The sequence below is a fragment of the Chelonoidis abingdonii genome, chromosome 5, assembly GCF_003597395.2.
Source record: "Chelonoidis abingdonii isolate Lonesome George chromosome 5, CheloAbing_2.0, whole genome shotgun sequence".
Lineage (NCBI taxonomy): Eukaryota > Metazoa > Chordata > Testudines > Testudinidae > Chelonoidis > Chelonoidis abingdonii.
The window spans coordinates 110,359,946-110,385,267 of record NC_133773.1 but is presented as its reverse complement, the minus strand read 5'-3'; the positions used below and the strand labels follow the sequence as shown (position 1 = coordinate 110,385,267).

At 41.2% G+C, this 25,322-nt stretch overlaps 1 protein-coding gene across 1 annotated transcript in view; it reads right to left on the bottom strand.

The window, feature by feature from the left end:
* The window catches only part of DHX15 (DEAH-box helicase 15), a 60,520-nt gene extending 37,076 nt beyond the window's left edge, over positions 1–23,444 (bottom strand). Inside the window, exons 1-5 of the mRNA XM_032795539.2 lie at positions 23,229–23,444; positions 17,698–18,046; positions 10,432–10,625; positions 8,107–8,266; positions 7,465–7,683 (exon numbers count right to left, since the gene is read on the bottom strand). Of these exons, the coding sequence (XP_032651430.1) occupies positions 7,465–7,683; positions 8,107–8,266; positions 10,432–10,625; positions 17,698–18,046; positions 23,229–23,299 (993 nt within the window). The 5' untranslated portion in view covers positions 23,300–23,444. The remainder of the gene's footprint in view (positions 1–7,464; positions 7,684–8,106; positions 8,267–10,431; positions 10,626–17,697; positions 18,047–23,228) is intronic.
* Between the last annotated feature and the right edge of the window lie 1,878 nt (positions 23,445–25,322).

Genomic DNA, 25,322 nt, shown 5'->3' with positions numbered 1-25,322 from the left:
TTAGCTTTTCTTCCCTTTCTAACAGAAGAGCTGTATTTATCTAATATAAAGTAAACACTATTTATAAATATTGAAGGGAACAAGAGCCAACTGATCAGCCCAAGACACAAGGTTGGTTTACATCTTGTGGGGAAAGAGGAGAAATACTTGGGGACTGACTAAGAGGTACTCCATATTGGAGAGGATTGGAAAGGACTAGTATTTATACATAGAAGTCCAGCAGTCATGGCTTGTCTTCACGTACAGCACTACAACCATGTAGTCTGTCCTATGCTAACAGGAGAGCTTCTTCTACTGGCCTAGTTAATTGTAACTAGAGACGGTAGCTATGTCAGCAGGAGAAACTCTCTCACCAATGTAGTGCTGTCTACATGGGGGGGTTAGGTCAGTATAACTACACTGCTGAGGGGTGTGGATTTTTTCACATCCCTGAGCGACATGGTTATACCGATATAGGTACGTAGTGCAGACCTGGCCTCAGTGAATGGAGGCTAGAAAGGGATTTGTGTTTACATCAAAAACAACCCCTCTAACTATAAGGCTGAAAGGCACAGTTATCCTTGGATAGAGAATTCACACCATCAGGCCACAGGTACTTCAGCAATGCCAACTCTGTCCTTACAATTGGGTGTGTGTATGTCATTCTTGTAGAATGATGGAAACAATTTCTTTAGTCTTGCCCCAATAAAAAGGCAAGGTGGTAACAGGTGGAATGAGGAGAAAAATGACTAACAGGCTAGCGAGCCATTGAGCTGTATTAATGCAGGAGATATCCAGAATACTGGCTCAGAGAAAAGGAAAAAAAAAAACAACCCATCCCTCTCCTGTGTGGGAAGGTGCATGTGGGAGGGGGAGACTATCATGGCAACCACAGAAACAAGGCTCAGCACTTGAATGCAATGAAGGATTGCTGTGTCAACAATCAGGGTGAACTTACCCCAATATGTTTAGACATTCAGGAATTTTTCCTAGCCTAAGACCAAGTGATGTATGTCAGAACACTCATGCGTGAACAGAGAAGACTGTTGTCCTGAAATTTCCTTTTCACACTTCAACACACTGACTAATGCTGTCTCCATTTCAACTTATGCCTTTTTGTCCCTACTATCTTTCACTAAGCCAAGAAAAGGAATACCCTTCCTGAGTTGGTATGCAAGGTCACTACCTTAATCTCATTCAATTCCTTCCTGACGATCCATTCATACCGAAACAGATATATAGTTTTTAAGACCAGAAGGGGTAAATCAAATAATCTAGTCTGACCTTTTCCATACCAGACTATTTTACCCAGTTACCCCTTTACTGAATCCATTAACTTGCATCTGACTAAGCAGACCTTCCAGAAAGACATCCAGTTTTGAATACATCTAGAGATGGAGAAACCACTACTTCCCTCAGTAGTCTGTTCTAACAGTTAATAACCTCACTCTTAAACTGAAAGTGATTTCTAATCTGAATTTGTCCAGCTTCAGCTTTTAGGTGACTGGTTCTTATTATGTCTTTCTCTGCTAAATTAAAGAACCTGTCAGCACCCAGTATTTTCCTATATTCATGAAGGTTCCTATACACTAATCAAGTCACCTCTCAATTCCTTCTTTGATAAAATAAAAATAAGATGTTCTTCTAGTCTCTCACTGGGAGGCATTTTCTCTAACCTTTGAAACATTTTTGTAGCTCTTTTCTGCACTCTATGCAATTTTACCACAATCCTTTTTAAAATGTTGAGCCAGAACTCTATGCAGTATCCTAATATCTGTCTCACCAACACCATATACAAGGTAAAAATCACCTCCCCATCTCTAGCCACTACTTCCATTTATACAAGGAAGGATTGCATTGGCTCTTGCATCGCACTGGGAGCTCATGTTCAGTTGCTTGCCCACTATGACCTGTAAATCCTTTTCAGAGTCACTGTTTTTCAGGATACAGTGCCCCATTTTGCATATGTGGTGTACACTCCTTGTTCCTAAAAATACACCTCTGCCTCGATATAATGCTGTCCTCTGAAGCCAAAAAATCTTACTGCGTTATATCGAACTTGCTGTGATCCACCGGAGTGCACAGCTGCCTCCCCCACCTCCCCGAGCACTGCTTTACCACGTTATATCCGAATTCATGTTATATAGAAGTAGAGGTGTATAACTTAGCATCTGGCTGTATTAAAACACATTTTATGTGACTGGGCCCAGATTACGAAGTAATCCAGACTGATCTGTCTGAACTGGCTTCATCATTATTTACCACTCTACCAATCTTTAGGTCATCCACAAATTTTTATCAACAGTGATTTTATATTTACTTCCAGATCATTGATGAAAGCACTAAATAGGAATGGGCCAGTAATGATTCCTGTGAAACTAAAAGCATTTCCACTCAATGATTCTCCCCCATGACAACTTTTGAGATCTGTGAGTTAGCCAGTTCTTAATCCATTTAAAATGTGCCATAGTGCTAATTTTTTAATCAGAATATTATGCAGTACTAAGTCAAATGTCTTACAAAAGTCTAAGTATGTTACATCTATACAGTAAACCTTATCAAACTATCAAAACTGATTTTATACAAGAGATACAAGACCTATTTGCCATAAAATCTTGCTGAGTGGCATTAATTGTACACCTACCTTTTAGGTTTTTGTTAATTAAATCATATTATAATTTTTTTCATTATTTTGCCCAGGGTTCATATCAGGCCAACCACCGTATACTCACCCAAGTCATCTCGTTTGCCCTTTTTTAATACTGGCACAGCACAATGCTAGCATTCTTCAAGTCTTCTAGAAATTCCCTGGTATTGCCTAATTGTCCTTAATCCTGCCAGCCATGGATTTTTCCTTGATGTCTTTAGCTGCCCTTATCAATTTTCTACATTTGATATCTTCTAATTTATATTGCCTGCTATCTACTTCCCCTTTTTTCCATCTGAACAAGGATGAGCTGTTAGTTGCCCTCTTTTTTGATTATGGAATCTTAGCATTTTGGACATCTAATAAAGAACTCCCAGTTCTTATTACATTTTTGTGTCTTAAATTATTCTTCCCCATCAATTTTCCTGCGTTTTGGGAAATCAGCTCTTTCAATAAACTAACCAATAACGGGAAGATTAAGAGCAACTGAGAATAATTTATATCCTACCAAAAAAGTTAAATATGAAAGTGGGACTTTTCCAAAGTGTGCAAAGCTACTTCTGAGCTGGATACTTTTATTATTCCATGACTGGCAGGTCAAGTCTTGCTATTTAGGATGCAAAGCAAAGTGAACCCACCACTGGGATGGTGAGCATAAGCTTGAAGAGTTCACTGTCTTTCAGTAACTTGAGAGCAAAGCCTATGAGGAAAGGAAGTCTGCCAGAGCAACTAGACAATACCCTCTCTGCACCCAAGGAGGGTTTGCTGAGCAACCAGTTAGAGGCTCTTTTAGGCACCTGCTTTCTGAGGGCATATCAACTTCCCGAGTGCTGGCTATCCAAGGAGGATGGAGATTCTTCTGCTTGGCTCTATACCAGCTTCCCCTCATCATGTGTCACTTTATGCAATGAATATTTCTGCACCTATTGACCAGTCCCTCCAAGATTTCATATGCCTAGAATATCTCACTGCTCTGAGCAGGCTAGTGAAACAGTACCAGACACATGCAGTGTGGGGGCAGGAAACTTCCAGTTTGGGAAGTATGCCAGCCAGATATATCACAAGAAATTCATTTAAATGTTTTTGTGGTAAAGCACAAGAATTCACCAAATACACTGGTGATGACCTACAATTTTCACTGACTAATCATCCTAAAAAAGAAAATATTGCTTACAGGGAAGGGGAAGAGACATGAGAAGGGAAAACAGGACATGTGAACAGGTAGTTACAGATCAGAAAAAATAACTTAAGGCTGACAGAGGCATCACATCTCCCTCACACAGCAGAAAATTGCTTTTATTTTATTAAGAAAACCAACAGAACGTTAGTCAATTAGATAGCTTGTTAATGTTAAGCCTTGAGGAAAAAGTTTCAGATTCCCAAAGTCATCAACTTGGAGCTGATTTCTACAACTGATAGAGCAATTGTCAGTAGGAGCTCCCACACTGGAGGACACCACAGTACGAACCACATTGGGAACAGGTATAGTGGCGGCTGAACCACCCTAAAGGGAGTTATGGTGGAGTCAGTGAAGGAGTATAAGAAAGTAAATGTCCTGTATGTCAGCAGTACAGAGAAACTCAACCGTGCTGTCCAAGTCATGAGACGCAGGGCCTCTTCAGAAGATGGCAGCCAGAGAAGGGAGTCAAGACCCAAGGCAGAGATTAGCATGAAATTAAAAAACAAACAAAAAAATCCCCACAAACTTGGACACTTCAAGTTATAATAGGTTACATATCCAGGTTCCTGTCTCAGGGCTAAATTCCCTCTAAGCTGGGTGGCTTCTCCCCCGGCCCCAGAGCTGCTGTGGCTGGGGAGAGGCGCCTGTTCCCCGACCCCAGGCTGCAGCGGTGAGAGAAGGCTTGAGGGAGTCCTCTTTCCCCATCACAGCCCTGGGGCAGCCTGCACCCTTAACCTCTCATCCCTAGCCCCATCCCAGAACCCACATCCCCAGCCCTGAGCCCCCTCCTGCGCTCCAACCCTCTGCCCCTGCCCTGAGACCCCTCCACAATCCGAACCCCTCGGCCACACATCACCTCCATATTGGTGCACATAAAATTAATTCTGCACTTGGACACAAAAAAAATAGAGGGAACATTACCTGAGGGCAGCACTTTTGGTATGGCTCCTACGTTTATCAAGTGATCTACAGTAGGGTTATCAACGTTTTTTCATTTGCGGATCCCTTTGTAAATTTCAAACAGAGGTACAGACCCCTTTATAAATCTACTGTCTGTATATATAGTTGAATTCTGTTCAGTAAGTTTTTTTGCAGACCACAGGTTGAGAATCACTGATCTACAGCATCCCCAGACTCCAGCTTCTGCAGTCATCTCACCCACGCCCTGGCTACATAGGCTGATTTAACAACTGTCGAAACCGAGGCCCTGGAACATTCAGAACACCGCCTTAGTAGCAACCTACAATTCACTTTCTAAAGCTGAGCTTTAGCCCTTTCTCGGTTTCTTTATGATGTACAAAGCAACCTTCAATTTTTGTACTTTACTTTTTTTCTGCTTGGTTTTACCTCAGATCAGGAATGTCAAGTTTACTCTTCCCCTGATATTGCCGAAGGACTATCGGAGGTTTCCAGGATATTTTTTGTGAGCTTTAACACATTAATTGGGCAAATGTACTGAACCTGTAATAAAGGCTTCCTTTACCAAAGATACTGAATCAATTAAGTTAACGATGTTAAAAGTGTTAATATAAGAATTCCATTCCCTCTCAATCGGCTTCACTCTCTTCATGTCACCATTTCACTAGATTTCCACTAGTCTTCCCGATCAGTCATAATGCAAATTGCTAATGAAAAAAACAAAAACGTTTGGAGATCATCTTTTTGGAGAAGCTTCTGCAAATGTCTGTATCTTTATGTTTACCCCTTCTACAAGACTATGGTAAATTTAGCACAATGTATGCTTTGTGAGGTATCATCTGAAAACTCATAATTTGCTGAGTTTTGTCCTGGTAAAACCTGAGTGGCAACATTGAATGTAAAATTATAAAATTCTACTGTAGGATATGACTGAGACATATTCCAAGTCTGCAAAAATAGCCACACCCCACTCCCTCAGAAACAAAAAGCCAGACGTCAGTCAGGAGTCGACAAGATAAAATGGACTATCACTTGGTCAAGTGGTCATTCTTTAGCAGGACAAGGTGTGAGCGAGAAATTTACATCTTGGCCAAGAAACTGCTGGTGGTACCCATCTCCACAGACTGCCTCTTGAACCTCAGCTGGAGATGACAGGAAAGGAGAACAGACACCCCAAAAATACTTGTCCCCACTCTTTCTGCCCACAGCATCACTACCACCTGAAGGACAAGGAAAGTAACAGTGAACTGGGGGAAGAGTCCTACTCATAAGGAATTCAACTCATAAGACTGCTGGAAGGTGGTGAGAAACCCTTTGAATTTATTTAGCTTGTTAAATTAGATATTAGCTGTGTTTTATCTTTTATTTCTTTGTAACCAATTCTGACTTTTATGCCCATCCACTCGTAATCACTTAAAAAAAAAGTCTATCTTTCTGTAGTTAAAAAACTGTTTTATCTAAACCAGTGTGCATTTAGATTGAAGTGTTGAGGAAGCTTCATTTGTGATAACAATTTGATTATATTGTTTTCTACTAAAGAAATGATAGACTTTATATAAGCTTGTATTGTCCAGGAGGGTGCTGGGCAGCACAAGATGCACACTTCTGGGGGAATGTCTGAGGCTGGGAATTTTCAGGTGTTGCTCTGCAGTGTAATTCAGGAGTGTCTGGCCACAGCACTCATACTGTATATCTGGGAGTAATTTACATGGTGGGGACTATGCGACAGCAGACCAGAAGTGATTGCTCTCACAGCAAGGCAGTGTAAACGGCATCCCAGGTTGGAGAATTGAGGGGACACAGATGTTAAGCAGTGGAGACTGTACCCTACATAATGTCACGATACCAAAAAATCCAGTTCAACCAGCAAGAACACTATCTCACCCCCTGCAGATCACAAGATTTTGAGTACATTCAGCCGGCCAGCCACTTTCAGAACACAGCTTTCATCTCCTCTCCCCACCCTCCGTTTCTTAGTTACAAGGAGGGACACTTACACCCACCATCCTGGCTGGCACAAAAGGATGTTGGAAAAACACTTAAGTTTAAACAAGAGAAGATGAAATGTTAAGAGTTTGAAAAACCCTAAATCCTCACTTCATATATACTGAAATATTTTCGGTATTTTCAGTCCTACTCTGTCTGAAAGCTTATGTTCCAAAGTATCAGTAGAGTGACAATCTCCTCAGAAATACCACTCTGGTTACTTATAAAGATATCCCCACCTATTTCTCAAAGCTACTTCAAAATTAAGTATCACACATAAATACATACACATTTCTGTAACTATAAGAACCTTTTTTTGTTTGTTTTTTTTAACATAAAAATATAAAATTTAAGTTCCAAAAAAAATGGATTTAGAAACATAGTCAATCTGATTTTCAAAAGTGCAGAATACCCAGAGGCTCCCATTCAAGTTAATGAGAGCTACTGGGTGCTTAGCACCTTTCAATTTCAAATTACTTAGGTCATAAATATGAGCCTAGGAACCTAATTTTAGGTTTCTATGTAGAAAAGCTTGGCCCTGAAATAATCTTAGCAATTTTCTTTTAACAAAAATCTTTCATATCATATAGAGTCAGCCCAACATTTGTCTCCTGTCTCACTCCCCAAAATCAGTTTCCTTAATTAATCAATTCCACAGTTGAAAGTCAGGGAATAAAACATGAATGCAGAACTAAAACCCTTCACATGTATAAGCATCTGAATCTTGCCCTACAATGATGAATACAAAAGATACCTCTTGTCCAGTAAGAAAGAGCAGAAGATCTCCTTCCTCTTCTTCACACATGTGAATCTGTATTACTGTTCGAATGGCCGCCTCAAGGTAATCCCTCTCTGGCTCTGGAGTATAGAAAATCTCCACAGGATGGGTACGACCAGGGATAGTTAGAAGAGGACAATTATCAAAATAAATCTGGAACTTGCCAGCATCTAGAGTAGCACTCATAACTATAACCTGTAAATTAGAGGGAAAACAGAATTACTCCAAAGTTAACATCAAGAACCTACAAAATGTTATACTTAATACATAGACAGTGAGAAACTAAACTTAAAATGTATAATTTAAGGATCAAATTTAAGATTTCATTCAAAATTTCCTTGCTTTAGTGGTCTGCTCAACTCAAACATTTGTTTGAAAAGTTCTCTTTTGTTTAATATGTTGAAAGAAACGTTAGGAAAACAGTTTTATAACAAATTGCTTTTATATTTACATGGCTTCCACTAAAGAGAATAGAAGCCATATATGTATCAGAAGGTAAATATGACCCTTATTAGCAAATCTATTAGTAAGCATAGTGAAATCCACACTCAGAATTTTTTAATACTTCTGTGCTTCCTGAGTATGTACTGGCTTCTACAAAGCATAATTGCTACTAACCTTCAAGTCAGATCTTTGCCTTACAACCTCTTTCAGAACTCCCATCAAAATATCAGTAGCCAATGTTCTTTCATGGGCCTCGTCAAGAATTATAACACCATAGCGCTCCAGCAAAGGGTCATTCATAGCTTCACGAAGTAACATACCATCAGTCATATACCTGAAAAACAATATTTTCAATTTTCCAAATTAATATTGAAGTATCATCTGTGTAGAAACTTCCATAATTCCTTCCCACTCACTCACAGTTTCTATCTTACCTATCCCTTTTTTGTCCATTCTTCAACAAAAAAAACTTCAAAAACAGACTTCAATGAGAAACTGCAGAACTGGAATTAATTTGCAAACTTGACACAATCAAATTAGGCCTGAATAAAGACGGAGTGGCTGGGTCACTACAAAAAGTAATTTTCCCTCTGATATTCTCCCCTTCTTGTCAAGAATAGGCTACTTCCACCCTGTTTGAACTGGCCTGGTTAGCACTGACCCCCCACTTGGTAAGGCAACTCCTATCTTTTCATATGCTGTAATATATATACCTGTCTACTGTATTTTTCACACCATGCATCTGATGAAGTGGGCTGTAGCCCACGAAAGCTTATGCCCATATAAATTTGTTAGTCTCTAAGGTGCCACAAAGACTCCTCGTTTTTTTTTTGTTGTTTTTTTTTTGCTGATACAGACTAACACGGCTACCCCTCTGAAACCCAATTTGAATGTTAACAACATAACGACCAGAGTCTAAAAACAAATTTATGATTCATTCTGCCATCACAGGTTTTAGCATAGGCATATATTTAGACTTTAACATATTTAGATTAAAAAAAAAGATTTTTTTCTTCCAACTCAACAAAGAAATCATCTTTAGGCCCTTTCCACACTACAGCTTTTAATGAAGTTTGTAACAATGACTTAAACCTGCATATCCCACATCATAAATGAGGACACTAACCACCATGCTATCATCTCTCTATCTGGCTCAATGAATTTTTAGACAAAATGGAACAGCCCCAACCGGAGAAAGAGAGAAAAAGGCTGGGTCTATAGCCTCATGATTAAGGCATACCCCTGGAACATGGAAGACCTGGGTTCAAGTCCCCCTCTGCCTGGTTTTCCACATTCTACGTGGGCTATTGGCTATTCTTTGGTGGGAAGGTCTCTTTTGTGAAAATTTTTGACATTTGCTTTGATACACGTTGGAATCATACTGTTCATATCTGGAAATACTCTGGGTTGTTTTGGTAATGAACTACCTGAATGTGCCATGTAACTCACACAAAGATAATAAGTGGGCCTCATCCAGTGCTTTACACACCTGCTCAAGCTAACAATTCTGGATTCCATATATTTTCTCAAGGTGTCATAGTCACAAGTGCATTTTGAAATATATAGATTGGTTTCTCATTATTCAAGTAAGCTGAATCTTACCGTAATTAATGGACAGAACTGCTCAGATGGTCAGCTTTTATTTCCTTATGACACCAATCTACTTCCTTGACTGACCAACTGATCACTGCACATGCCTATGGTGAGCCAGGGAGCATAACTGATGAGGGACTTGTAGGAGATGGGAGGTTAGCAAGCATATCCATGAGCCCAGGGGGAGGGACTCCAAATCTGAACAGGAGGACTAGGTGAGGGAAAACCCAGTGTGTGCCTGTTTAAGTACACCAGCACTTTTGGGGCTCCACTACTGCAACCTCAGTGCACCACCGAGGCCAGGTAGCAGTGTAGAAGGAGCCCTCAATACACCAATGTCTCAGTACAGGCATCTCACTTTATCACCTTGCTCCCCTTTATATGATCGCTCATTCCCCTTAACTCCGAAGTTGCAGCTCTACAAGATGTGCATACAGAAACCAAGGAGAGAAGAGGAGAGAGGAGTCAGTGGGCATGTAGAAGATGGTTTTATGGGCATTATGTCTTGGCTGAAAAACTAAGCAGAGACTGGGACTCTTCCTGTGACCCACAGTAGGAGAACAACCCAGAGTTTGTACTGGGAGGGCCTGGACTGGGAGAGTACCTCCAGACAGCATCTGTTCTAACCAACCTCACACAATTCATTTGTATACAATTAATCTCTAGGATACAATAGGATTTTTGAAAGACAAATTACTTCCACATTTCACTTCTCCTCCACCAGATCTGTAGGTCCCACAGAGCTTAAACCCCACTTTTCCACTACTCCTTGTGGGCACAGCCCTCTGTCCCCACAGATTTTCCCCATTCTCAACTGTGCTATCTCTGGACTCCCAAACAAAACTTTTGGCCCTGCTACCCAAAATAGGCAATTGTCCACTTTTTGCTGACTGTTACAATACTTACTTCAGAATTGTTTTTGCGCTACTGCAGTCTTCAAATCGAATAGAGTAACCTACTTCCTGGCCCAACATCACATCCATTTCATCAGCAACTCGTTGTGCCACACTCATTGCAGCTACTCTCCTAGGCTGGGTACAAGCTACACCTCTCTTAGGTCCAGGTAAAGACCGCATGTAGTCAACACACCACTGAGGGATCTGTCAAGAACAAATTTGCAATTAATTACACTGTAAATGCTCAGTCAGATACAACACAATTTATTCTGTAGTTGTTGCAGCAGGTGATATCCAAAGATCAAAGTCCAGTTTTACAGCTTATAACTTCAATTAAAAACTGACGGCAAGAATTTTTTTTTTTGCTTTTGGAGAAGGCAAGGAGTCAGCTGGCTTATCGCTATTTTTTTAAAAAAAGCAAATTATGAGAAGAATAAGTGGAATTTATATTTCCTGAATCAATTTACCAATAACTTGGAACAAAAATAGATGTGAGGCTGTCGAATGAGAAGTACACTTAATTCAAAATGATGAATTATTTCACAATTAAGTAGTAATAGTTTTCACAAAACCTGCCATTTTTCAAATTTGTGAGAAAATGTATTGGTTGGCAGTACATTTAAGCAACTGTCAGATGACCTCAGTTTAGTAGAAGTGTTGACGCTCCACTGGCATCTAAGAAAAGTAAACTCATATGAAGTTTCATGAAGCCTTAATATATACATTTTAGGGTGTGTCTATACTGCAGTTAGCTGGGTATGAGCATTCGGGTTAGTCTACCTTGGCCAGAGAATTACAGCTCCAAGAGTAAAGCTCTACCTGTGTTACTGTGTCCTTGCTATTTCTGCCCAAACTCACTCAGATGTCTCTGGGGCCATATCCCATGATTCTGTGTGCTGAAATACTAAGATTCTTCTTCAGTCAATTATGAGAAAACTTGTCAGACCTTGTGGGGTAACTTTACAAAAGGACTGGAGGACTGAGTCTTGCCTATGCCCTCACTGAGAAGAGAGTGGGTTCAGCAAGAGATAAAGCACAGCTCAGGCCTTAAAACAAACCCCCAGCCTGCAAGCAAGTATGGATTCAAAATACAGATAAGCACCTGCTTGAGTGCTGTGTATGTGAATGGGGTGGTTTGGGCAAACACATGTAGAGAAGCATGGGCTGAGGCCACATGGTAGACATTCCCTTGAAAATTACTATAAAATTGTTTCAATATGTTATAAAGCACACTTTACAATTATTTATTACCGATGCAGTTCCCTGAAGAAAAAAAAACAACCCAAGCATTAAAAATTTGGCTGAACCAGAAAATACCTTAAAATATCATAGTGAGAAGTAAAAAAAAAAAAAAAAAAAGTCTGGAATCTCCATCTGGTTAGCGTTCCTAAAGAAACAGGAAGAGAATCTAACTTTTAAAAAACAGATATGAATTTCTGGTACTACCAATGAAACCAGAATGTGTTTATTTTGTTTGCCTAATAAGTAATTTACTGATCCAATGACAGGAGATTTAGCCCCCCCCATTTACAGTCTGTATTAAACTTAATTCTTAATACAGAAAGAAAAATCTGCACCTCTGGCAATCTGGCATGCAGAAGATAGTGAATGAAATATACTTGGATTACACTCTTAATTTGATGAGAGGTTCAGTAAATCATTCTCTGAAGACATCTCCAGGGATAACCAGTCATGGGTCCAGAGGTCAAGCAGAACTCCCATAACATTAATGTCCATGTAACCAGGCCCCTAGTAATTTCCTTTCAGAATACTCCTAGATTAAGAGCTAAAACAAAGTGCAAAAAGAGAAAGATACAAACAAAACTACAGAATCCCACTAAACACAGAGGGGATGAATGATTAAATCCATGTAAGTTTCTCTTAATAGAAGAAAGTATTTTTTCTTCGAAAATGTTATTCTACAGATTGCTAGTGGAAGAAACTGAAAAGGGCCGAGATCCCAAATGCAATAGAAAAATCCACGAACTGCAACAAGAGGCAAACACAAAGACATACTGAAAAAGCAACATGTTTTTAGGATTAAGGTACCCTTCTTACAAATATTAAAAATACAAGAGGTCTAGTGTACCTACTAAAAATTGCCAAAAGAGGGATAACAGACATCTGAACAGACAAGAACCCTAAGGAGCAGAAAAGCTTGGACAAGACAGGCAAAAGAATAGGTTCTGTAACATAGGAATCCAAGTGCAGATTATCTGAGTAGAAACATGCACACAAGTGTTTCACACATGTGAAGAGGAGACATGAGGCCACTTTACAAGACACCAGTAAAAAATGCAAGTCTGAGGCTAGTTGCTGAAGCATCACCCCTACAAACAAAATAAGTCTCGATATGACCTTAAAACAGCAGGCTTGCCAGACTACAACAGTGAGAAATATAATTAGACAGCCATTTAGAAATGGTTTTCCTGGTAAAAGAATCTACTATAATGGTGTTAAATTAAAAAAGTTGGGTGGACTTCAAGGGCTTTAATCTGATTCACATAAAAACCAAAAGATCTCTTTACATCAAGTTTACAAAGAAAGACCTCACCAGCACACAAGCACAAAGAATGATGACTCTTCTACAATAAAGTGGAATTCAGTCATCATCCCTGGTAGGAATTTAGAATAAATCTATAGCATCAGACGGTCCTTATAAAACTTAGCATCATGTGGATCGGTAAGAATCTGAAGTCACTACAGGAGCCAAAATTACTGCCACCAGGAAAATGGACTTTCCTTGTGAGAAAGCTATTTCACAGATATCAAATGGATCAGGAAGAGCTTTCATTAGCTTTGTGAGTCCCTTGACACAGAGAGGCTTTCTAATGGAGGGCAGAGATTTTCAAACACAAAAACCACCACATGAACCTGGTAACAAGAGGCTGCTGAGATAATAGTCTATGTTGGATATATTCGTGACAGGCCAAAAGAAAAACCACATGAACATTCAGTAGAGTTCTTAAACAGATTAAGTCAAATGAATAATGTAATCAAGCCAAGAGTTCCTTTTTGTTGTTGTTGTTAGTTTTTTTGGCACAGGGTAGGGAAAAGAACACTGGTACTGTTTAAAGGATTTAAATTGGTTTTTTAGTAGTTAAAGAATCTTTCACTGCTTAAAACTTTACAGGGTGAAATCCTGGCCTCATGGAAGTCAGTGGTAAAACTACAATTGATGTCAACGGAACCAGGTTTTCACCTGTAATTCTTTTCTTGTGGATTGTTGACACAGGCGCTCAGAAACCCCATGCATTAGGCCTCAGTTCTCAAACCATGCGCAGGGTGGTGGCATCACTGGATTTATATTGAGCACTGCTCCTAATTGGAGCAGCTACTATCTCTATGGTTCAGTCTACACTAGGAAAATTTAAGAGCATTATGGAAGTGCCAATTACAGTTCCACGGTTAAGGTGCACTTGAGTTTTACACTTTCAGCAAAGATTTAATCACTTATCGACAGAGGTGTCAATAAGCATAACTTGTTTAATAAACTTTAACAGAGCAAGGAAGAGAGTTCTCAGTCTTAACGTGCACCCTTCTATTGTGACTATATCGACAACAGTACTTCTGTGTGCTTTAATCGTAGCTGCTGCCAGTGCACCCTTAAGGGAGTTCTCTCCCCAAACCCATGGAATGCCTGAGCCAGATAAGGAGGAGAAAGAAGAGAACTTGACATGACATTTTCAATGAGATCCTGCAAGCTAGTGATGTACCAAGACCGCGAGCAAACGGCCTGGAAGGTGAATATTGCAGACAGATTGGAGAAGGAGAGAGTGGAGAGGTGAACAATCCACGAATCCCAGCAGGAAAAGGAGTTCCAGCACACAATGAGGCTTCTCCGGCAGCAAACACAGATGCCGCAGACTCTTGTGGATCTACAGGTTCAAAGATCCTGGGCTCGCCTCTCACTGCAGTCCATGGAGAACTCCATTACAGCGCCTCTCTACATCTCCCCCTCAATGTACCACATGGTGTCAAGAGCCACATCCCTAGCCCTACCACTCTTCTCTCAGGGACATTAAGGACAATCATGCTTCAGATACACCTCTGAATGCCATAGTTGCTGTTTGTGCAGGTAAAATGGACATACATGTTCTTTCCCTTTGTTAAGTTCTGTTCCATTAAATTAAATGTATTTGCTTTTAAATTGCACAGATTTTTCTTCGCACTAGTTTTGTTATGAATAAAATTCTGTTTGGAAAAGAATTAACCTTTATTAGTTCATAACATATGCTGCAGTCCTAGCAGTTCTGAAAGTACCCACTTGTTATTGTACATACAGTGACCCACAACTCATAGGATCAGTGAAAAACAACAATCAAATGTACACCAAGCACTGTAAAATTAATATGTGCACAGACAGTGTTGTATTCATAGGTGTACACCAAGCACCAAAACAGCAGGAAGAGGTAAAGCATAGTTCACCACAATGCATTACTGTGGCTCACTGTTAAAGTGCTCTTTTCAAAGCCTTTGAGCTGCATAGCTCGACATTAAGCTCTTCTAATAATCCTTGTGTCTGGCTGTTCAAATTCAGCAGACAGGCACTCCACCTCCACCATGGCAGCAACTTTTCCCCCTTTGTTTCACAGATACTATCCAGGGAAGAGCAGGCAGCTATAAGCATTGAGATGATGTTTCACTGAGATACAATCTTGTGAGTAAACAACGCCACCATCCCCTCAATCTACCAAAAGCACATTCAACTGTAATTCTGTACTTGCTGAGCTGGTAGCTGAATCTTTCCTTGATGCAGTTGCAATGGCTGGTATCTAGCTTCATGAGCCGGGGAGCAAGGGGTAGGCTAGGTCCCCCAGGATCACTACTGGGATTTCAACATTTCCAGTCATAATCTGCTAGCCAGGAAAGAAAGTCCCTGCCTGTAGCTTTCTGAACAGTCCTCTGTTTTTAAAGATGCGAGCATCATGCTGCACCTTGCCTGACCAGCCAACGCTGATGTCGGTGAAATGGCCCCAGCGATCCATCTATGCTTGCATAACCATAGCCCTTTCTAACGGTGTACTCTGTGGCAAGGTGGTCTGGTATCAAAATAGAGATGTGCGTGCTGTCTGTTACTCCACTGCAGTTCAGGAACCCCACTGCTGCAAATCCATCCACTGTGTCGTGCACACAGTCCAGCATAGCAGGAGACAACTAACAGCCGCACATGCTTGCATGACAACCCCTGCAGTGGATTTTCCAACTCCAAAATGATTTCCCACTGACCAATAATGACTCAGCGCTGCAAGTTTCCACAGTGCAACTGTCACTCTCTTATCCACTGTCAGTGCAGCTCTCACTTTGTTGTCCTGGCACTGCAAGCCTAGGGTGAGCTCAGCACATGTATCCAGGAATTTGGTCTTGAGCAGTGGTTGTAAAACTTTTGGATGTGCATCATCCCAAACCTGCATTACCATGTAATCCCATAAGTCAGTGTTCATTTCTCGAGCCCAGAAGAAGCACACCATCTGCAGCTGCTCTGCGAACACCACTGCCAACCTTGAATTGGTTCTTGCTATGTACAAAACCAATCTGTCCTCCAAGAAATCATCACGTTCCCTGTTGATTCAGTTCTTCTGTGGCCCAGCAAATATCGGAAGATTATCTGTTCTGTGTTCGCAATGCTTATGACAACAGAGCAGAGCTGTACAAGCTCCATGCTTCCAGATGGCAGAGAGCAAGGATGGCCGAGCAGGTTCATGGGATTTTTTAAAAAGGCACAAATATTATGGGATACATACAACATTATGGGGTGGAAACAATTTCACGCTGGAAGTTGGCCCCTTGCATCCATTCATGCCTGTGTGTCTAATTTCCGCCCCACTATGCATTGTCAAAACTTACGCTGGAGAGTGACTGGTTGCATAGTGGGATACCTACCTATAGTGCTCTGCACTGTCCATCTCCGTAAGCACTTCTGGTGACTACACACAGCACCGATGCAAGAAGACAAGCATGCACATGCACAAGCAATATACTACCCGTGGCAGCTTTATACCAATTTAACTTGTGTTGACCAAAGTTTTTAGTTGAGACATGGCCTAAGACTTAAGCTATTAAGTCCCTCAGTCAGTTCTGAAAATTTTACCCCACGTGACCTACTTTGTTACCAAGAATACTGGAGGTTTAAGCCATTCATATGAAGGATACAAGCCACCTTATACCACTGCAGATGAATTTTCAGAGGCTGCAGTTAGTATCCATGATGGACTTTTATATATTCAAGTGACTGATTTCTTTAATGGACTTTGAGAACACGTCTCTTTTCCAAAGGATTTGTATATTCAGAGTTGTCTTAGACAACCTATTGCACAAAGTGCTGACTTCAGCTGAAGTACTTAAAATAATAATAATTACGTAATACCACTGAGGTATGTTACCATGCCTTCTTCCACTGACAAACAATTGGTTCCAGAAACCTGCAATGAGAGGGGCATCTTGTACCTATGTCCTCCTCATTTTCCAGACTTATACCACATTGTTCAATGCACCAGTAGCTTTAGAAAGCTATGTATTCAATACAAATCTAACCCAGGGAGATTTCCACCTAGAATACAGAAGGGCATCCCACTGTCCTCTGAAGGAGTCAGCAACCTACAGAAGTGGTATAACAACAAGTACCACCACTAGTTAAAGAGAAAATATATAATGTCCTTCTCTTTGGACCTGAGTATGGAACATCTGAGCTTCAGTTTCTTTGATGAGCATAGCCCAGTGACAGCAGTCAGGAAATGAGTTCTAATTCTGGCCCTAACACAGACTAGCTGTGAAGACATGGGTAAATCACCTAATCTCTGTAGCACTGTTTCACGATCATTAAAGTGTGAATTTCTCTCCTTCATAAGCATTGATGTTAAATGTATCTTTTAGCGTACAACGGGATATTCAAGTACTATTGAGACATCAGATTTTTGTATGTCAATTTTCTGATTCAAATCAACTCAAGATCACTCAGTGCCATAAAAACAGGAGTACACACATTTTCAGAAATACTTTTCCTTTAGTTTTCACCCATTAGCTAGACTAGCATCTTAAAATTATAATGTGTAAAATAGAGATCAATGTTTTAGGCATTAAGCAACTGAAAAGTTCATTAAAGTATTGCTCAAGGGGGTAAGACTTGTGATGTGTCACTAAGACAATGAAATAAAATTAACACAATACTAAACAATTTATCATAGAAATCCAAAAAAAGAAAAAAGGATATAAACACTCCATCCTGTAACAAAATCTTAAACTTTAAGCAGGAAGCATCAAGTGAATAAGAACTCACCTGTGTTGTTTTACCAGACCCGGTCTCTCCAACCAGCACAAAAGACTGGTTCCTAATCAGGATATCTGTAAACCTTTCCTTATACTCCCAGACAGGGAGCTGAAGCCGTTTCTTTAGGATTTCATAGTATCGAGGCGTATGTGGTAGGTTTGTGAATGGATTAATACCCTGTGGAAGTATTGCTGGTTTTAAAGGTGGTAATCCACCACCAACAAGAAGCATAGAATTAGATGAAGGTCGGAAATCTTTTTCCTTCTCTCTCTCTCTGTCACGATCTCTCTCTCTGTCACGATCTCTGTCACGGTCTTTAGAACGATCTTCACGATCCCGGTCACGATCTCGATCCTTCCTAAAAGGATTTCCAGAACACAGCAAAAATACAGAATGTTGAAGTAAATACTTAAAGACAGAATATCTCCTATGAATGCAGGAAGTGTCAAGAAAACTAGATGAAAAGAACCTAAACTCTTCATTTTTCTTACACTGAGTAGTTTTAAAGGTAAGAAATAGGAGCTAATCTAAAACAAAAGAATCAAAGAAAGTATTAAACTAATGTTTCACTGTGACATACATTACGCAGCTCATACAAACTGAATGCACAATAAATATTTTCAACAGTTTTGCGAGCAGCTTCACTTAAGTGTACTGCAGAGAAGGAAAAATATCACTGTTTACTTGCTTGTGGCATTACAAAGACCGAATTTCATGTCTGATGCATATGCCATATTAGTTATGCAAAAATTACGAAAACACTTACTGTTCATGAGTGCTGGAGATAATACACACATACAGATACATACACCTAGACACACAGACACAACAAACTTTATAAACAGACATAATTAAGCTTCCTAGTAATAATGGTAGAGAAACCAGGGTAAAAGCATTTGTTTTTTAAAGGCAGAGAAACTGGGGTACAAAATGCACTATGGCATATCAAATTTGGAGCCTAAACTGTATGATAAATTCCCTTTAATTTTAACTGGCAGTTCTCTCTTAATTTAATCTCAATCAGGCTGGAGGGAATATTCAGATCAAATATATGGAGTAAACACAATGTGCCTTTTAGTTTTACAAGTCGCCTTCAAGTGGGTATCAAATTTAATTTGGCCTCAGATTTAGATTTCACAAGAACAAGGACCATAGACCAATAAAAATGTTTCTCCTAATTCCCCTACCCAATTCACCAGAAACAGTTTTTTGTGGAAGAAACTTGGTCAATTTAAAATATAGTCCTTCTGGGGGGGGGGAGGGGGAGGAATGTATGAAAAGTAGTTTCATATACTACACCTGGCCTTGAATCACACTGATAATTTTTGTGATTTTACAATCCAATTTCCTTCTAATTTTTTTTCCTCCCTTCATTACCCCATGAGAAACCCACACAAACAAACGGGGAAATGGACTATACAGTGGAAACAGAGAAACTGACTATCCACAAAGATCTGTCAAACAAAAAAAAATTGGAAAAGTTTTCATCATCTTTCAGTGACAAACACCACTTAGGATTACTGTAACAGGTGAAAATTTTCAGCTGGAAGTGGGATTTAATTTGACAGTATACCTTTAAAAAACTTCCTGGGATGTTTGCAACCAAACCTTTTACAGGATTGTGCTAGTGGCACCCAAATTTTGAAATAGATGAGAAACTAACTAAACACAAGTAAAACAAAGGCCCCGAACTTGGGGGGGAGGGGGGGGAAATGTATGGTCATGCTTAACTCTGCACTGAGAATCATCACACTGAAGTCAATGGGACTACTCACAGTGAATAAAGTTAAACATGCATTATAGTATCTGAAGGACTGGGATCCAAGCATGTTTCCACTGTCCAAGATGAGAATAAAAATAAACTGGGAAAAGCAAGATTATTGAAAAAGATAATACTGAACTACCAAGAGAGCATTTGTAACATAAGTTAAGAAATTTAGTGATTTTCCACATATGTACCCCTTCCCTTTAAAAATCTCTGCTATTTTCAATAGCAACCACTAGTTTTGTGAGCTGATCTTTTTAAATACCTAATGTCTGGTTTTCAGGCCTGGACTACAGTACAAGGTTATCTTGTCACAGCTATGGTGGTTAGGAGTGGGGAGAGGGAAATCACACCCCCGAGCCAACATAGCTATGCCGACAAAACCCTCAGTCTAAAGCAACTATGCCAACAAAAGAGTGCTTCTGCTGGTTTAGCTAACATCTGTTTGGTGAGGTGTTACTATGCCAGCAAGATAATTCTGTCTGCCTGCATACACTGCATGTACACTAGGTGACTATGCTGGCATAGCTATGCTGACATAGGTCCTGTAGCGTAGACACACACTCAAAGTTACACAGCACTGATTCAATTAGTTTCCGTTGAAGTTGTGGGTGTTCGATGCTTTCTAAAATTAAGCCTTGGAAGTAAAGCTGAGCACCTAAAACCAGAGGATATTTTTGAAACAAGTCAACGGTAGTTGGATGTAGTATAGGAAAAGATTTACCAGCAAACTGAAGTTTAGTACCTCAAGGTAAAAGCATTGTCTCTTGCTGCAAGAGAGATAATTTAGCCTATCCATTTGGTTATAAGAGCTGTAAATAAGGTATTTATAAAATTAACACATTTTAAATAGGAACTGTGTCTTTTTTAAAAATGTACAAGTACCCCAACTTTTTCTACAGAATTTCTAGTATGCTATTGATACAAATCAAACTGCCTCAAAACAGTACAGCAACTGCAGATAAACAATTGTTATACTTACATATGTAAAAATCAAAGAATAACCAGTGACCTTTTGGCCTGCAAGCTGAGGATTCCCTTAACTTCATATCCTTTGAATTTCAATTCACAAACTTCAAATGGCACAACAACAACAAAAATCCTAATAATCTCACCTAAAAATAAATGGCCAACTGATCTCTTTAGGAACTCTTCTTAGTCTCCCTCTCCATTTGAGGGGCAAGAGAAACTCTTCCTATTGGACACCAAGCTGCCTCACACTATTCAGGGAAATAAAAATAGGCAGAGTTCCTGAAGAGAGCTCAATGCCAATTACTTCCCCCCACAGCATCTCATATGTATCTTAGGCTGCTGCTGGCCATGCCTCCTTTTAACACACAAAGTAATGAATAGGCACAGGAGCTTCTACCAACAAAATAAAAATGAAGTTCCAACCAGCTAAAGTTAGCACATAGTAGTTTTGTATTTTACAAATTCTAAGCCCAAGATTGTTTTAAGAAGTGGCTGAGTAACCGAGCAAAGGCCAATACTCCTTGCTCTTGTGAGAAAAGGCCCATAAGATCTCTAATTTACCATATCTAGATCCTCAGTTGATTGTATGGCTCTAGAGGTGACCAGAAAGAATTACTGACACTATTAATATGTTGTTTATCTATCTTTAAAAGAGACCTAAAATCTACAATATTTTGTGTCACTGTTACCCTCACTCTCCCTCTGCAGTGCCTCTGGTTTCAAAAATTTGTTCCATTTTATCTTAATTCACGCACTAATCTTGCAATGAGCTGTAAGATGATGCATCAGGGAACCAGCACCTGTCTCACGCTATCTGTTTGAACAACACCATCACAATGAGGGTCTGATGCGACTGAAGCCCCTGTGCACTAATGTAACACCAATAATAAATACAGCAAGAGCTTAAAACTTAATTTTTAAATGAAAGCTTACATTTTGCTGAAACTGATATCTTCTTATGCCCTCACACTAGCCAGGAAAAGTATCCTTAGTTACAACTGGAAAGAGATTTGTTTTCAGGCTTTACAGCAATGTATTCAATTGTGGGGGAGAAGTCTATTGGAATGCTGCAGAAATAGTTTGGACTTTTAAAAACAGTTAATGATCTGTCTAGAATAGCATGTTTAATGAGATTTGCATATACTAAACTGAACATGTTTCTATTGGTAGTGAGATCAGAACCTATACAAACAGACAGAGAGACTGATTTTTTTTATGCATTTTCTCAATTTGGAAAAAAGAAAACTACACCTGGCAAAATATAGATATTTGATTGGAGGAAGAGTCTGGAATCAGAAGGAGGTCCCGTGACAATTAGAAACTTTTCACACTTTTTGTTTGAAAAATAAGCCTACCACTTAGATCAGACTGTTATGAATGAGATCACCCACACCAGCATTAGATAAGGTAATAACTTTTTTCTAAATAAGGACTATGTGCCCTCATGCTTCAGGGCATATAACAGTTACCAACTGACATTTATTAGGACAAAATTCTCCCTAAAAGGAAAACTATTCCGTAAGTGTCTACTTTGGCATTTCTTCCATCTTTCTCTGAAGTTTCCATTACTAACCACTTTCACAGAGGAGAGACTGGATTAGATGGACCGGTGATTTGATCCAGTATGGCTATTCCTATTAGTCCGCCACCATTTTCAATTATTCCATTTAACTTTTACTGTTGTCCACGCACAACCAAGAAAAATCTACAGAATACTAGTTTAAATTTCAGAAGGCAAATGCTTCAACCAAAAGGTAAACTAATTTAAGGACCCACTGTAAACTTTTGTTGTTTAACATCCTTCCACCCATCAATTTTCAGTCTAAATTAAAAACAAAAATAAATTATATGTAATTAAATTCATTCCTGCATCTCCTACCATCTCTTCCAGTGTGTGTGATTTTACTTTGGGGGAGGGGGGGACAATGCTTTTCCCTCTTCTGTTCACCTGTGGAAAATCTCACACAAAGAAGAATGATCACCACACAGGGGGAACAGTGAAACTGACTAGACACAACATGCTGAAAGATGCACAGAACACAAACAAAAGAATATCTTTGTCGTACCCCTCCCCCCTGCCACCTTCAGTTTCGTTAACCATAGCTGTTACTCGTGAACAGCAGTTTGCAAAGCTGCAGACAGAAGTTGCCGAGATCACTCTAAATTACGGAGGAAAGATGATCAGCCTAGGCCATGTCGGAGTGTTGAGGACATGAGTTTAGAAATAGTGATCCCGCTCAGCGCTGCGCTGGGACCAGGGTTCACGGGGCTATCTCACCGAGAGATGAAGGGCTGCGGCGGTAACTCAGAGTGACCCGAGGAGCCGAGTGACGGGAGAACGGATGAGGTCACCGTTTGCACCGTTTACACGGATACACGAACCCCTCTGCTGGAAATCGGAGCCCGCCCCGGCCAGGATTTGCGATTCCTGCAAGGAAAGGCGCAAGGGCCGACTCCCTGCTGCTCCCACCCAGCTCGCCCAGCGCCCCGCACGGGGCTTCTGGCTCTTGGAGAGGATGGACGGAGCCCTCTCTAGGCTCAGAGGATCACCGGGCTCTTGGGCCGCCCCACCCCCCAAACGGGACGAGGAGACGTGCCTGACCCAGGGATTCGCCATGCAGCTTGTGTGCCGCGCCCAAGCGGGTCCTAGCCCCGCCGATCCTCTCCCCCCGGCCAGACCCACGACAGCCGGGAGCGAGACTGGCGCCGAGGGTACAAAGCGAACTAGGCGGGAGCCGCTCCGAGAGCGAGAGTAACCGGCCCCCGCCCGCAGGCCGCGCGGCCAGGCCCGGGCGTCCCTCACCCGTCAGCCATGGTGCGCTTCTTGCTGGAGGTGTAGTCATCCCCCAGGTCTAGGCGATGGCGCTTGGACATCGTGCCAGCGGCAGCGGGGAGCTTCGGGCTGGGACGGGGACGGCGGCTCCGCGCTCTCCGCTCCTCGGGCAGCAGCAGCGGCGGCACCGCCGCGAGGCCAGGAACAGCAACTAAAATGGCGGCCGGAAGGAAGCCCCGCTCCGCGCGAGACACTGAACGAGCGGCTTCGAAGAGGGGGAAGCAGTGCAAGCAGTCCGGGTCCGGCTGAGAACCTTTCCCCCACGCGTCCGGGTCCGGCCTGCAGATCGTTCTGAGGGAACCCCATTGCCACCCACGGAGCGGAGTGGGGGCAACAGCGTGCGGCAGTGCGAGTGGGGAAAGGGGTGAGGCCAGAGGGCTCTGCCATGGCGCTCACAGGCAGAAAAAGCCAGTGCTAGGCAAGCGGGCCTGCCAGGGTCGGTGTCCACTGAACGCCTGGCACTGCCCCATGGCCCAAAGCAGGACCAGCTCCCCACGCCCCACGGACACGGTGCCCTGACTAGGGACCAGACTGTGACTACAGCTGGTAGTGCCCCCTTGCAGCGTTTCCAGGAGCAGCCTGTTTATAACGACACATGGCCCAGACCCACAACTGGGCCTGGGGAACATCTCAGGAGCTCCACCCCTTCAGCACCAATGGGCAACGCTTTCCCACAATGACTGTGTTGTGCCAGTGTCATCACTTTTCTGACGTGACCTTGTGACTTGCTATGATGGCTGACGTAGCCTTGCTCCACAAAGACCCAATCCTACAGACTTGTTCCATCTGTACATCATAACTTTACACATCATGGGACCGCTCACCTGTTTAAATCTTTGTAAGATTGGAGTCAGAGCTGCACACCCATCAGAACCTCAGCTCAGAGCAACTCAAGCCCCAGTGTAGGTCTGCGCACACAGCTCTATCATGCTAGGCATTTCAGCTAATGTCAATGAGAGCAGGAAAGACTTGAGAACGCATCATAGTAGAAAGTATCTCTACTGAGATATCCCAAAAATTAGGAACACAAATATATCTTACAAGGATCATAAAACAAAGAAAATGAGGAGTCCTTGTGGCACTTTAGAGACAAATTTATTTGGGCATAAGGTTTCATGGGCTAGAACCCACTTCATCATGCATCTGATGAAGTGGGTTCTAGCCCACGAAAGCTTATGCCCAAATAAATTTGTTAGTATCTAAGGTGCCACAAGAACTCCTTGTTTTTTCTGCTGATGGAGACTAACACGGCTACCACTGAAACCTGTCACCATAAAACAAAGAGAACCCCTTCAGGAAAGATGGTGGTGCGGGAAAGGCACTAACTGGTACTCAAGAGATCTGAATTCAATTCCTGCTTCTGCCACTTTCTCCTATTCGCAGTCTTGTCTCATCTATTTAGGGCTTCTCTACATAAGCAAGTAATATCTATATAAGCTATAATTTGAATTTAAACCTGTGGCTTGCCAACTACAAAACCAGTTTCTCCTCCCTTGGTTTTCACACCTCAAATGCTAGAACAGGGCCTCATCCTCCCTGATTGAACTAACCTTGTTATCTCTAGCTTGCTTGCTAGCATATATATACCTGCCCCTGGAAATTTCCACTACATGCGTCTGACGAAGTGGGTATTCATCCATGAAAGCTCATGCTCCAAAACGTCTGTTAGTCTATAAGGTGCCACAGGATTCTTTGCTGCTTTTACAGATCCAGACTAACACGGCTAGCCCTCTGACACTCTCCATGTGGATACTCATAACATGTCTGTTTGTTTTGTTTAAGCTAAACAAAAAAAGCCATCTTATTTCCAGAATAAGAATATGCAAAGAGGAAGTTATACCAATATAATTTTTATTTGGATCTACCAACTCTCTACTTTAAATCTGAGGACTCTAGATTTTGAGCTTTGTAGTGGCCAATCAGGAGTCAGCATCCAGGCAATACTTCAAATTTATACACAACTTTGGGGTATCTATTTTAGGGGTCATGGCAGTGTAGCCTTATATTGGCATGGCTCTATTCCAAATTTTGACCTGCTGAAGGCCATTTTGGCATTATCATTAT